General features: G+C 41.3%; 1 protein-coding gene across 1 annotated transcript in view; it reads right to left on the bottom strand.

Annotated features, from left to right (window-relative positions):
- Positions 1 to 9,659, bottom strand: part of LOC134225390 (myb-like protein Q) — a 237,970-nt gene extending 228,311 nt beyond the window's left edge. Inside the window, exon 1 of the mRNA XM_062705424.1 lies at positions 9,477 to 9,659. Coding sequence (XP_062561408.1) covers positions 9,477 to 9,513 — 37 coding nt within the window. The 5' untranslated portion in view covers positions 9,514 to 9,659. The remainder of the gene's footprint in view (positions 1 to 9,476) is intronic.
- Between the last annotated feature and the right edge of the window lie 4,898 nt (positions 9,660 to 14,557).

The following is a 14,557-nucleotide window of genomic DNA, read 5'->3' on the forward strand; positions in this document are numbered from 1 at the left end:
TGAACGGTTTTTTTTGGCAAAATTTCTAATTCATCCGAAAGATACTTTAGTCCAAATTACTCTTTCTGACACACGACTATTTCGGCCAATTAAGGCATTCGGCCAACATGACGACACATTGCCCGATTGCTTTGATTGCTAATAGTGTGGCTATCAGTTGTAGTTCGCATTAAGCCTACTTCGATGGTTATGAATCTCTTGAATGTTTGCAAGTAAGGGGCCCTCCTTAGCCGTGCGGTAAGACGCGCGGCTATAAAGCAAGACCATGCTGAGGGTGGCTGGGTTCGATTCCCGGTGCCGGTCTAGGTAATTTTCGGATTGGAAATTGTCTCGACTTCCCTGGGCATAAAAGTATCATCGTGCTAGCCTCATGATATACGAATGCAAAAATGGTAACCTGGTATAGAAACCTCGCAGTTAATAACTGCGGAAGTGCTTAATGAACACTAAGCTGCGAGGCGGCTCTGTCCCAGTGTGGGGATGTAATGCCAATAAGAAGAAGAAAAATGTTTGCAAGTGCTGTTTCACTGCTACACAGACAGCACCATAGAGCCAAAAAAGAACGACGATTTGGGTTTTAGGTTATAGAAATAGTAGAATAAGAGATAGGCGAAGACGCCATCTTATTTCCAATCGAATTGTTGAAAGCGGTTTCAATTCGACTTTTGCATTTGCATTTACATTTTGCATCCATAAGAAGCAAGCAAAAGTTCAAGTGATGCCATTATTATTTTCACGCTTTCATTCATTTTCATATATTTCCATTTCCACCGTTTTTCACTTCGTCGGTCTCTGGTTATAGGTTTGCTATTAAGTTACGCTCCGATCCAGTGTACCTCAGCGTTTTAGGTGTTTCGATGCAAAAGTGATCCAAAAATGTCCGGACTCTCGAATTTGTTGGTTGCTTTTTGAAAAGATGAAAATCAGTCTTACCACAATAACAGCCACCCTTGGCCACCCTATTTCGAAGCTCATCAAAATTCTAAGAAATTCGTCCGATATGTTGTGGATCTTTTTTACCTCGATGCTAAGAAGATTCAAATATCTTTATTTGTCGAAGGAGTCTGGCTGAAACCAACAAAGCAATAATAAGAGAAGTCCATGTGCTTTAAACATTAGTGCCAATCACAAAAAAATAGGAATAGTCAATTTTTTACTAAACTAGATGTTTCGCAAGCTTTTCAACAAGTTTTCCTAAATGAAGATTACTGCTATATCACCACATTTATTTCACCTTTGGATCTTTAACGTTATAAAAGGCTCATCGGAATTTTCTGCCACCCTGGAAGTGTTTTCAAATATCATGGAAACTATATTTGCAGTTCGTCCTTAGGCTTGTAGTTTCAATTGATGATATTTCAATGCCAGCCATAAACGAATCTGAACTACATAAATGATGTTGATAGTACCTGCAACCGATTGAAACAATACAATATTCTTTTAAACGTTGTTTTCAAATTGTCGCGTGCGTAACAAAAATCGGCTTCTTCGGATACCAAACCTCACCACAAAGGATCTCAATTTCACATAAGAAGCCGGAAGCTGTCGAAGAAAAAGGCAGACCACCTAAATCGTCGGAGATGGTTTTCCTGGTTTCGAAAACTTTATTCATCGACACGTTCTAAATTTGACAACCATTATCTATTGTTTTAACTCAGAAAAGAAGTTGATGGAAACTAGTTGATCAGCATGTTTTCGATCAAATTAAAACATTACTGTTGAACATTATGACCTAAATGATGAAACCTATGCTATTGCCGACGGGAGCCCCATGAGCCATGGAGCTGCATTAGTTCAAAGGAACACTACATCGGGAGCCGCATGATCTGCCATGTATCAAGAACTATATTTTCAAAAATATGCCCAAACTGAACGTAAAGAACTAGCGTTAGTATGAGTTTGTAAAAAGTTTCACTACGATCTTTGGAAGAAAACAGCAAATCAATAACGGAGACCGATTTTTACGCTTGATGTCCTATGGTATCAAAAGAATAATATCACTGATCCCTACTTCGAGGCACTCGATATAAATTAGAAGTTGAAGAAGCTATCAGTTCGGGTGCATAAATAAAAACATTGGCGAACATTGAGAATAGAGCCTGAGCTTGTGGAATCTTGAAGTAATCAGAAGCTGTTTGTTGCCAAAAACTGAAGCAGGTTGGATGATTTTCAAATAACTACGAACGGAGTCATTCGGCAGCACTATTTACTTGTAGTTAAGATTTACTACTTTCGGTATGTCGGAGTTACTGTACAAAGGTGTATGACAGTAAAAATAACAATTACCAAGATGAGAAAGATTTTCGCCGGACCTGATACCCAATTCATTATGTTTATGGCAATGATCAGCCGTTTTCTTGATCCGAATTATCACATTTTTGTTACAATTAATATTAAACAAAATGTCTCCTATGTCGCATTTCTAAATGGATTAGTCAGAAAACAAAATCAGAACATTGTTTAAAGCTTTGAAGATGAGTAACTCTGTTGGTGTACGATACTGGGCTGGGAAACAACGATCTACAACCGTCTAAGACGAATTAAGTATTCTCCATTCAAGTCGAGTCAAGTACGAGACACTGAAGACGACCACACAGTTGTGGTCGAAATACGTATCTGCAAATATAACGAAAATTAACTGGTGGAATTAAATGGAGAGTACTTAATTCGCCTTAGACGGTTGAATACGTTCCACTAAAAGAGCTTTATATATTTTTCACATGGATCTACAAGATTTCCATCACTCTTATCATGCAACGCCTCATTATACTACAAGGCGAGACACAAGAGTTTATGCAAACTTGAAACGTATTGCAAAACCGAATAAGTTTAAATGAACAGAATAAGCTGACTACAGCTGAGAAACACTAAAAGCGGAATGATTTGTAACAAGCGGATACTGAATGCAAAGACTGCTAACTATTGAAAGTGACACAGGGATGTAATCATTAAAACGAAATTATTTCATTTCCAGTATTATTTTTAGAAAACTCTACGACCTCGAGTGTGCCGCAAGAAGCTGGGCTACCTAACCTCCAAATAATTGCAATTTGCAATCAAACGACACAGCAGATCAATCATTGTCCGCGGCCGCGCGTACCGCTGCAATCAAGGATGGAAAGCTTTCCGGATGACCTACAGTGACGGAAAAAAGTGTTCGCGATGAAACATGTTCATACACAAAACCCGCGAAATCTCATTTTCTCTTCACTAAAGTATGTATTATATATTTTTCTTCCTCAGTCTAAAGTTTTCAAATAATTCGTATTATTGATGCATAAAAATTGTAAAATTATTTGTTTTTGTTTGTTAACAACAAAAAAAGCAATAACCATTAAATGTGTCAAATAGGCTTTTTTCAAAGACTTGGAAAAAAAGTATTCGCGCATTCGCTTATTACTCCAGAGAATGTTCCATAAACTGGTTTTTAGTAATCCGTATACAGTTCTTGGCATTAGCAACATCCTGCACATTTGCAATCGAAATTTTGAAGTTATGGTTCTCGTCCATAGTGCTATCAATGAAAAACATGTTTTAAACTCCAGATCCGGCCAACAAATCCCAAGAAGGTCCAATCACGTGCCAAAAGAAGAGTTAGTTAGTTTAATCTAGTTCCACCACTTTATTGTAACTTTACAGATATGAATATGAAGCCTGCATAATCTTTTAAGCCTAGTATGCTGCTCATAAGGATAGCGGCCAAGCAAAATTAGCTTCAATTACTGGAATAAATTTTACAACTGCACAAATGTTTTGAACGATTCAAATTCAAACGCCCTTACCCTCCTCTTGCAACAGATTTTCACAGCTCTTCAACAGATTTCCACAAAGAAAATGGTGACATTTGAAAAAAAAAAAATGGATAACACTCAAAGCTATAGCACGGATCGCCCCTAAATAAACGTTTATTTAAATTGGCAATATTTAACATTCAAAGAACAATTTGAAACTTACTTAAAAGAAGTAAGTTTAAAAGGTTTGATGGCCTAAAGATGCTTCAAATAACGTATCAATATCCAGCAGTGTCGGAGTTTGACGCCTGAAAATCTGTGTGGATTATAATGAAAGTCCTTGTAATACTACTCTAGCAGCACACATGTTCCACAAAGGTTGCTGCAACTAATATGTGACCGTATTCAGTTATAATCAAGTTGCTGCAACCATTTTTGTCTGAATTGTACTGCTCGGGTATGTTCGCACTACAGTCTGGATAACATGGTATTCAAATTATCAACAAAAGAAAATACATAAAGATAGCCAAATAACATGGTACAAGACCCTAGTGCGAACATAGTGTAAGGGTTCTTTGTGATTATTTCTGAGTATTTTCGATTTAAGCAAAGAATCTTGAAGGCTATTTAGAGGCGAGTGTTGGGAACATGAGTCACATTCGGGGTTTGAATCAAAACGATAAATCATTTCGGTGAGCCTCTGTAACCTAAATTCGTGTATGACTGAAGCAGTAAATATTGCTAATAACGTATTCATTCCTAGATAACTCTTGGCGTTTCAACGAATTCAATAAACTTACGCGAATCTTTAGAAACGTACTTCTTCAAAAACCTACGAACTGCTGGATATGGTTGGGTCAATACAATGTAAGTGAGCCCGTTGATGTGCGGAACCACTATCGGACCTATTCGGATCAAGAAAAAATCATCCCTTAAGTGGATCCGTCGGTGGTTTGGAACCACCACCGAATCGAGCTAAATTTCAGTTTAAGCCAACTTTGAATCGAGATAGTCGATGGTCAGAACCGCTTTTGGACGCAGTCGAACCAAGAAAAACTCTATTTGGCGATCGGAATCGCTTTTGGACCTCAAGAAAAATGCAACTCTGGAGAGGGTGTGGCTAGCAAGACAGTATTAGATTGAGTTGGGCCAATAAAACTTAGCTTTGAAATGGGTTGAATTAAGAAAAACCCAAATCTGGTGTGGCTTGGTCGGTGGTTTGAAAAGACTACTGAACTTAGTTGGGTCTAAAAATTCAAATTCTGGAGTGATTTGATACATCGCTATCGAACCTTATCGGATTAAGGAACATCCAACTCCGAAGTGTGTCGGTTTGTGGCCGAAATCGCCATCGGACATTTTCTAATCAAGAAAAGTGGTTTGTTTTCAGTGATTGAAGGCACTTCTGGACATAGTTGGATCAATAAAATCCAACTCTGAAGTGGTTTGGTCGACGGTCGAAATCACCATCGAAAACTCTCGATATAGATGCTTCTATTAAGCAAAAACGTCAGATAGGTATAATCAATTTAAATACGCACCGCATTGAGGTTATAAACCATAGGGGAAAATTGTCGCTGCGGTTTCTTTTAATCTCGTTCCCAAGCCTGTCGGGTACATAACTGTCAAAACGTACTGATTTTACTTTCGCCAGCAAAAGATGTTTCGCCATAGTTACGACAGTGACAATCTTCCTCTATAGTTTCTAACTTCTTCCTCTATAGTTTGTAAGCCTTGTAACCGGAATGGCGGTCAAAACTACGATCAATTCATGCAATTTGTTTATGTGGAATCAAATTTATTTTCTTCTATCTTCTTTATATATAAAAACGAATGTGAACGCATGACACTAGCTTGTTCACGTATTGCGGTCGAACTATTCAATCACAGGAACGTGTGAAAGTAGGAACATCCCAAGTAACATTTTAAGTTTTATAACGCTCTTGAAGACCATATTTCACTCTTCAAGAGTGTAATAAAACCAGTATAAAACCAAAATGTTACTAGGGATCGTTGCTTCGATAATATGTAGCTAAACAAATCAAATGTCATACGCTATTCTTGCTTTTGTTATTATTTCTTCACTTTCTGGGAAATTTTCGAAAGTGATTAGAAGTGCACAGATTCTTTAACCACTGTAGTGATTCCCCACAGCAGTAGTGGGCAGAAACCGCTGTGCTATAAATGATCTACCATCCCAATTCAGTATTCTAATTAGTACTGCAATTTATCATTTTCCATCCGATGTTAACATCCCGAGTAGACGAAAATAGCTCAATAATATCAAATGTTGATAAGATAGCACAATGTGATATGGACATGATTGATATAAGAGATAACAATCAGACGATAATATCAATATTTCACTGAAATATCATGAGGACATAATGTTATGCTATTTGTAATAAGTGATCAATATCATGTGCCATTAGTTTGTTCTTATCCATAGCATATGTTGATATTTAAATGATATTTCGGTGCAAATTTTTGATATTGTGACCTGTTCTTTTATCTCTTATATCAATCAAGTCCATATCATGTTTTGTTATTCTGTTTATGGCTTCTGCCCGGGATATCTACGACTGTCAACATCTATACAAACGCCCTCTTTTCTATACCCACCTTTTGCTTCCCGAGCATATTGTCATCGGTATCAATATCATCGGCGCATCCTTGGAAGGATGATAAGGAAGGCTGGACATTCAATAACAAGCTTGACGAGAATCCCTTATTTATCAACGCTCACCAGCTTATCGGAAAGAATAGATGAGTCCGAAGATTACCCAGTCATAAACCCACGAAGAGTAAATCCTCGGCTGAGAATTACCGTCTTTTAAATGTTACAATTTTACCCTAATTTAAAAGTAGTAGCTAAAGTGCATCGAATATGTAAAAATAATCAATTAGTGTTGAATAACTTGACCGTAGCAGTTGCTCTAGTCATTAACTGATTACCGACATGCTTTTTTATGAATATTTTTTTAGGAATAATTTACGATACGCAAGATAATCCGACAGTTCCTACTAGTGAGCTATTCGAAAAAGGTATTAGGAACATCCCCCGTAGTATGATTTTTAACTTCGCAACAACCGTTCGTTGTGGTGTCTATTTTGGCCACTACGTACTCCTTTTGTTGTGGGAGAAATAAATGAAAAAGAACTTGTCAGTTTTGAGTCAAGTTAAAACAATACAAAAAACTGTTCTACACTCCTAGTCTCAATTTCATTCTAATGACGAACTTTTTTGGAGGCTATAGAGCATAAAACTAGCGCTTAGAGGTTTAAACTGTTTCATCAAACTCAGATCGATAAAATAGGCGAATATCTGTATATCCATGTATATTTTTGAGCGCAAAAAGCCAAATATATTCGCCAACTTTCATCAATGAGGATGCATATGAAATAAAATAAATCAAAATTGTATAAATTTAATTATTGTCTTTTTTCGTAGTTCTGTACAAATTTACGAAGATTAATTTCGAATAATACCATGCTTCTACCAGTATCGTAAATCACAAACTGCTTCGGTAAGTTTTATGTGGTGTGAATCATCCAATGGTAAGAGAATTTAAGTGTGAGACAATTCATAACCACCCTAAAACATCAAAAAATTAGATATCGGCAGATATTGAAAACTACTTATCATGACCGAGAAGATAAAATACTTAATCTTTACATAAGTTCTGTCAAGAATGCCAACATGTTGTTTGTTTATTATGTCGTTAATCAAAGTACAGTGAAAAGTCAAAGTTATTTTAATCAAAACGTAGCCTCTAAATCCCTGAAGAAGGTGAAATATATACCGAAACGTCGGAAAATAGACGCAATAACGTTTTAGCTGCTTTATAAGACTGAAAGAGCATCCCCTCAGATCATTTTTACTAAAATAGTTAGACTTTCAATCACCAGTTGGCGCTGCACTATAGAAACATTGTTCGCCAGCGACTTGTTTGGGATAATCAAGAGTGGGCTATCTCGCACTTTTAAATCTTTGGTGGAATTAAGGTGAAGTGAAGAAGAGCAGAAGTTTTTCACCTATTATTATTATTTATTCAGACTAAGGCCGAAGTAGTCTGTGCGGTATATAAGAGTCTTCTCCATTCGGCTCGGTTCATGGCTACACGTCGCCAACCACGCAGTCTACGGAGGGTCCGCAGGTCATCTTCCACCTGATCGATCCACCTTGCCCGCTGCGCACCTCGCCTTCTTGTGCCCGTCGGATCGTTGTCGAGAACCATTTTCACCGGGTTACTGTCCGACATTCTGGCTACGTGCCCGGCCCACCGCAGTCGTCCGATTTTCGCGGTGTGATCGATGGATGGTTCTCCCAATAGCTGATGCAACTCGTGGTTCATTCGCCTCCTCCACGTACCGTCCGCCATCTGCACCCCACCATAGATGGTACGCAGCACTTTCCTTTCGAAAACTCCAAGTGCGCGTTGGTCCTCCACGAGCATCGTCCAGGTCTCGTGTCCGTAGAGGACTACCGGTCTAATGAGCGTTTTGTAGATTGTCAGTTCGCTCACTTGCAGGACTCCAAGAGTTTGGGTAGATTTCAACTAAGTTTGAGATACGCACTCCAACTTAAGAAAGCGACAATAGACGAAGCAAGAAAGTCATTACAAAAGAGGGAACAGATACGAAAGAAACATGAGCATGGGCATAATGACCGTACGCTTCGTAGTTGCCGATGACCAGAGCAATCCCAATTGCACATGGAACCAATGGATGGGACCATGGGATTTCACTCAATGTGCACAGTCCGACCTCATGCGTATGAGGCAGAAACTGTAGCGTTATCACTACCAAGCCCGTTTACGAAGAAAGTTCTTTTAACAGACCAAGTAATTTAGGATAACTACGATTGGAACGAATCTAATTAAATTTTGTATAGTAAAGAGAAAAAAAGCTATGTAGAAAGGAAGGTCCATCTATTGATTAGAAAACGAGTAATCCGGCATACACACCGAGTTTTTATGTTTGCAGCATGCCAGAATGCACGCAGCCAACAACTCTGCAAAACGGAAACTATAGTTATAATATTTCGACTACAATGACATTATTCTTTAGCTGAATTTTAGCAACGAAACGTCATTTTGACAGCAAACTTGGCAAAACATGTTTGCAGAGAGCTCGCTCTCCTTCCTTCGATCATTGAATGTTTTTCCAACCTATCTTTTTCTCGTTCTTATATTTAAATGTCAACATAGCAAAACAGTAGACTTTGATTTGATTTTTCAACGCTGTAAAATCAAACCGGTATTTCAGTGAATTAGTGTGTTCTATGCCTAAAATTGAATAATTGTGCAAGTGTAAACAATAAATTGCAGCTCGATCGATTTTAGATGTCTTTAGAGTGGAATTATTCGAGAACATTTGATTTTTTGAAGAGTTGACCTATATTGTATCGTTGCAATGATGAAGTTTCTTATCAATAAGTGTTGAAACATCATGAAACACAGAATATCATCTTCCAAAATCGCAGTACCTCGCCGGCAACAAATCGATTTCCAACTTAAAGTCATTCGTACATTCCGACAACAGCTTTAAAGCAGCACACCCAGCTTCCCATCCACGTCGCCACCCACCGACCCCGTCCCCTTTTCGCAAACCGTAATTTACCGGAAGGAAAAATCGATTCCTCGACGCACCCAAAAGTTCACTTTAAAGTCATCGCGAATGAAAGAAAAGTCGTGGTGGAAAAAAAAATTCGCGGATAGGCCCACGACCCCTCCCCTGTCTTACCTTGTGCGATCCGAACAGCTGGCATTTTAATTCTCATTTTGGCAGGATTGTTGTTCTTCACTCCACTTTGTGTACGTGTGTTTGTGCGCGGCGACGGCGAAAGCACGTCGTCGACGTCGTCCTTTTTTTCTTGTTCAACTAAATAAAAAAAGAACTTCCTTGGTCTAGGCTGCACCCACTGATAATAGCGCACCGCGCTCCACTTCACTCCACACCAATCGTCATTTACTACAAGTTGCGTTCTGCTTCTTTTCTTTTTTCCGTCTCACTGTTCGCACCGTTTCCGCGTAAAGCAGCTGATTTTCCGCGAATTTCAACGCGTTTTTTTTTTCTTGTGTTTTTTTAAAGATCACTCTCTTTTCCGGTGTTTCCCCAGTTGGCTGGAGGCTAAAATAGTATTCGTGAGGCGGCTCTTCGCAATTAGCGCCGATGGGTGGCAATTTTTTTTTATCTTCGAACCATCCCTTGTAGTAGATTTCTCCGGTTCACTCAATTAACTTCCGTCCGCGACACGCGGGAACGAAGGGGGTGTCGCGACAGGAGGGGTTCATTCAAGGATTCTTCCGTTTGTGTATTGCACTCTGACAAAGGCGAGACAAAAAAAAAACAGTTTCGAGGAAAATTTCCCCTCGTCGCTTTCACACGCAAACAATCACGCCGCGTTTTTTCTGCTTTTACACACTTTGTTGCATCTTGTTATCTTCCGGGTATTCGACTGGGATCATTTTTTTATGGCTTATGCCAACGAGACAACGGCAAGTATCCTCTCGAAAGCGTAAGGATTCACTGAATCACATGCTTGGATGCGGAGTTTCACCGCACCGCATACAGCGGCATCTTTTTTTCTGCTGAACGGCGCACTTGTTTTTGTTTGGGAGATGTTAATCACGGAGGGTTCAAGAATTTTCAACGTTTCGTATTCCGATGGTTGCATTAGTTCAACGATACCATTAAGATTTAATTTCCATTTCAGTAATACAGATGGTTAATTGCACTAAGTCACTATTCGTTTTGATTATTTAGCATTGGTCCGAATCCGGAGTCCAATGACCGAGGTCAACAGTTTCGTCCACTGGACCCGGGTTCCCCGATGAAGTGAAGACGTACCGAGAATTCGCGCGAAGTAGCCGATTCGCAAAGCAGCGCAAAAAGTCAAGCACTTTCCACTATGACATCCTCACTTCGCGACAGTCCGTTTGCATCTAATGTGCCAAGTCCAACCAAAAACGTTATATCATACCGTCGTGTCGTGGCTTGGCGCGCGCGATGACTCCTCTCGACTCAACAACGAAGACTACATCGCCGCCGCCAACAACAACAACAGAATCGACCACAGCAAACGGAGAGCGCACGTCGCTGGAGTATCCAACCGGCCACACAGCCCCAGACCCAACCCGTCCTCGCTCTCTCCGTCTCTCATGCACCGCTGGCCAAGATCCACGTCGTTGTCTTGTAGTAGGCACAACACGATCATCAACCAAAACAGCACATCTCTTCTGCTTTTCCTTTTACCGTCGTTGCCGCCGACAACGCTTATGCTCACTGACAATGATGACGACAATGACGATGAGGCGAACGTGAGCATAAAACAACCAAGACTAAACACCAGTCCGTGCCAGAACATAGGAGGACGTCGTCGTGCCTCATTTCGGGCTTTATTCAGTCCCCGCAAACCCAATCACCCACCCACAGACCGGCAGCGCGGTTCTTCTCCCCATGATCCAAGAGCGGGAGAACGATGTGGACTTGGATATCTCTCCACAGATCGTTCGCTTCCTCCCACGATGCACTCCCACTACCGCACCGTCACCCACTCAAATCTCAGTACATTTATCTATGACCACCGTCAGGACCTGTCCACCACAAACTCACACACACGCACCACCACTGCGAAACTCCTTCGTTACTAACTACTGTCCTATTCCACGTCCGAATCCTTCTATTCCCATCCGGCTAATGTGCCCACTATGTACCGATCGAATTTTCCGAACCCACACACGACGAGGCCCACCCGCCCGCTTTCCACACATGTGTGCTTATCCTTTCTCGCTCACACGCGCTCATATGTGAACGGCTACCAGGACCATTTCCATCATCATCTCCTTTACCCAAAACCAAAACACGAACGGACTACACGGACGGACGCGACGAGTCCTTTCGCACACTCACCCTTCGCATCCTCCCGGGGAAAGTGTGCAGAACAAACAACAAAACACTCATCAAATTTACATACGCGACAACTACCACACTCTCAAGGCGCAGTCCTCAGCATACGCATTCTAATCTCGGGCTCTCTTCTCCCGCTCACGATCGCGTTTTATTCACACATTCGCGATTAGTCGCGTACCTCCCCTTCGCGGCAACCCAGGGCAAGGCAGGTGACGAAGGGTGATGACGGCGGCCACACACATGCTTAGAAAGTCCACCATCCGTCCAGTTTGCAGTGCCAGTGTGCCGTTCTATGCGCAAGCCAAATTCCTATCACGAGAGCGGGACACTACTGACTGAGCTCTCGCGTGAGTTGTCGCGAATTTTGCCGCTCGTGAGACCGCGACGCCCGCGAAAGCATGCCGTTCTTTGGTGGCGGAGAGAAGCGGCGGTTTTGTTTTTGTTTTGATTCTCCCGCTCTGAGCTGGTTCCACGCGCCCGACACCGATGGGGAGTGGGCCCCAGGTTGTGTGTTTTTGGTTCCACCACCTCCAGCCACCCACTGTCTGACTGGAGCAGGGGCCTCCACTATATCGTATCTTATATTTTTGTGTGTATGGGAGTGTGCTTGCTGGTGGCTCTCGTCGGACAGGTATAACGGCGCTCGGACAGCGTTGCTTTGGGGATTTTAGGCTGGGGAAAATATTTATGCAGGTGTCAAAGTTAATTTTTGTCTCGGGTATTTTGACACCCCATTTGTTCTGATATTTATGGAAATAAATAGTTTTATCGGGTTGATAGATTCTAGCATTTCAATTAATACTATGAGTGTACTACTTCTGGGTGAAGTAAAATGCATTTCACCAAGGAGCAACAAATTGTAGTTCTGTTGCACCAGATGACAAGCAACAGGTATCAGCTTCGTGTTTCGTAAATAAAACTAGCTAAAACATTCGTTTTTACTTCTGAAGCAAGCATTTTGAAATTATGTAGCTAGCATGCATATTATGGCTACCCCCGGGCAACTCAACCCTCTTTTTACGGCAGTTTTTTATACGTCACTTTGTTTTACGGCCTCCTTTTTATGGCACGTGACGTAAAAAGAATTTGAGAAATTATTGACTTCTAAAAGTAAGCCTATAAGAAGGACCTTTTAGAAACCCAAAGAACAAAAAAGATGCTTTGTATATTCATCATTTGCCTTCAACAATTGTTCCATTCCAGGTCATCCAAGGATATCCTGGAGCCTACATGCATAATCAAAGACCTGAGGTCTATAACGTAACGAAAAAGCTGTTATCTTTTTTTTTAAATGGTTCATGCCCTATTTCAGCGGTTCTCAACCTTTTTCTTGAGAGGTACCCCTCCAAACTTTCGTAATAATTGAACCCCCTCTTGAAAGTTGGCTTCCAAGCCATTTGAAAGAATAATTCCCAGCCTGTTGTAAGAAGCTTCTGAACCTCTTGAAAGCAGACTTCCGCACCTCTTGTTTAGATACTTCTGAGCGTCTTGTAGATAGGCTTTCGAGCCTCTCGAGCCGGCTTTCGCATCACTTAAACGAAGGCTTGTTTGCATCTTGAAAGGATGCTTCTGAACCTATAGAAAATATGCTTCCAAGCCTCATGAACGAAGTATTCCGAGTTTCTTGAAGGGATGCTTCCGAGGCTCTTGAAAAGAGGCTTCCAATTCACTTGAAAGGAAGCTTTCGAGCCTCAAGGAGCCATCCGGGATTTTTGAAAGAAGGCTCCCGGCCCTTTTAAAAGGAAGCTCCGAGCCTCTTGAAAGGAGCTTTTAAAATAAGGCTTGAAAAGAGGCTTCCGGATCTCTTGGAAAGAGACTTCCAAACCTCTTGGAAGGAGGCTTCTGAGCCTCTGGAAAGGAGTCTTCCGAGCATCTTGAAAGGAGATTTCCAAACCTCTTGAAAAGAACCTTCCGAGCTTCCGAAAGAAGGCTTCTGAGCTATTTTAAGAAAGCTTCCGACTTTCTTGAAAGGTGCCTTCCAAGCTTTTTGAAAGAAGACTTCACACCCTCTTAAAACGAGGCTTCCGGGTCTCTTGGAAGGATACTTCCAAGCCTCTGGAAAGGAGTCTTCCGAGTATCTTGAAAGGGGGCTTCCGAGCCTCTTGAAAGTAGGCTTCCGAGCCTCTTGAAAAGATCCTTCAGAGCCTCTTGAAAGGAGGCTTCTGAGCATCTCGAAAATAGGCTTCGGAGCCTCTTGAAAGGAGCTTTCCGATTCTTTTGAAAAGATGCTTCCGAGTCTCTTGAAAGTAGGCTTCCGAGCATCTTGAAAGGAGCTTTCCGAGCATTTTGAAAAGATGCTTCCGAGCCTCTTGAAAGGAGGCTTCCGAGCCTCTTGAAGGCTTTCGAGCATTTTAAAAGTAGGCTTTCGAGCCTCTTGAAAGGAGCTTTCTGAACCTTTTGAGAAGAACCTTTCGAGCCTCTTGAAAATAGGCTTCGGAGCCTCTTGAAAGGAGATTTCCTAGCTTTTTGAAAATAACGTTCCGAGCCTTTTGAAAGAAGGCTTCCGAGCTTTTTGTAAGAAGGCTTCCGACTTTCTTGAAAGGAGCGTTCCGAGCTTCTTGAAAGAAGGCTTCTAACCCTCTTAAAACGAGGCTTCCGGGTCTCTTGGAAAGACACTTCCAAGCCTCTTGGAAGGAGACTTCCGAGCCTCTGGAAAGGAGGCTTCCGAGCATCTTGAGAGTAGGCTTCCAAGCCTATTAAATGTGAGCTTCCGAGCCTCTTGAAAGGAGCTTTCCGAGCCTTTTGAAAAGATCCTTCCGAGCCTCTTGAAAGGGGGCTTCCGAGCCTCTCAAAAATAGGCTTCGGAGCCTCTTGAAAGGAGGTTCCCTAGCCTTTTGAAAAGAACCTTTTGAAAGAAGGCTTCCGAGCTTTTTGTAAGAAGGCTTTTGACTTTCTTAAAAGGAGCGTTCCGA

This window comes from Armigeres subalbatus, chromosome 3, assembly GCF_024139115.2.
Source record: "Armigeres subalbatus isolate Guangzhou_Male chromosome 3, GZ_Asu_2, whole genome shotgun sequence".
Lineage (NCBI taxonomy): Eukaryota > Metazoa > Arthropoda > Insecta > Diptera > Culicidae > Armigeres > Armigeres subalbatus.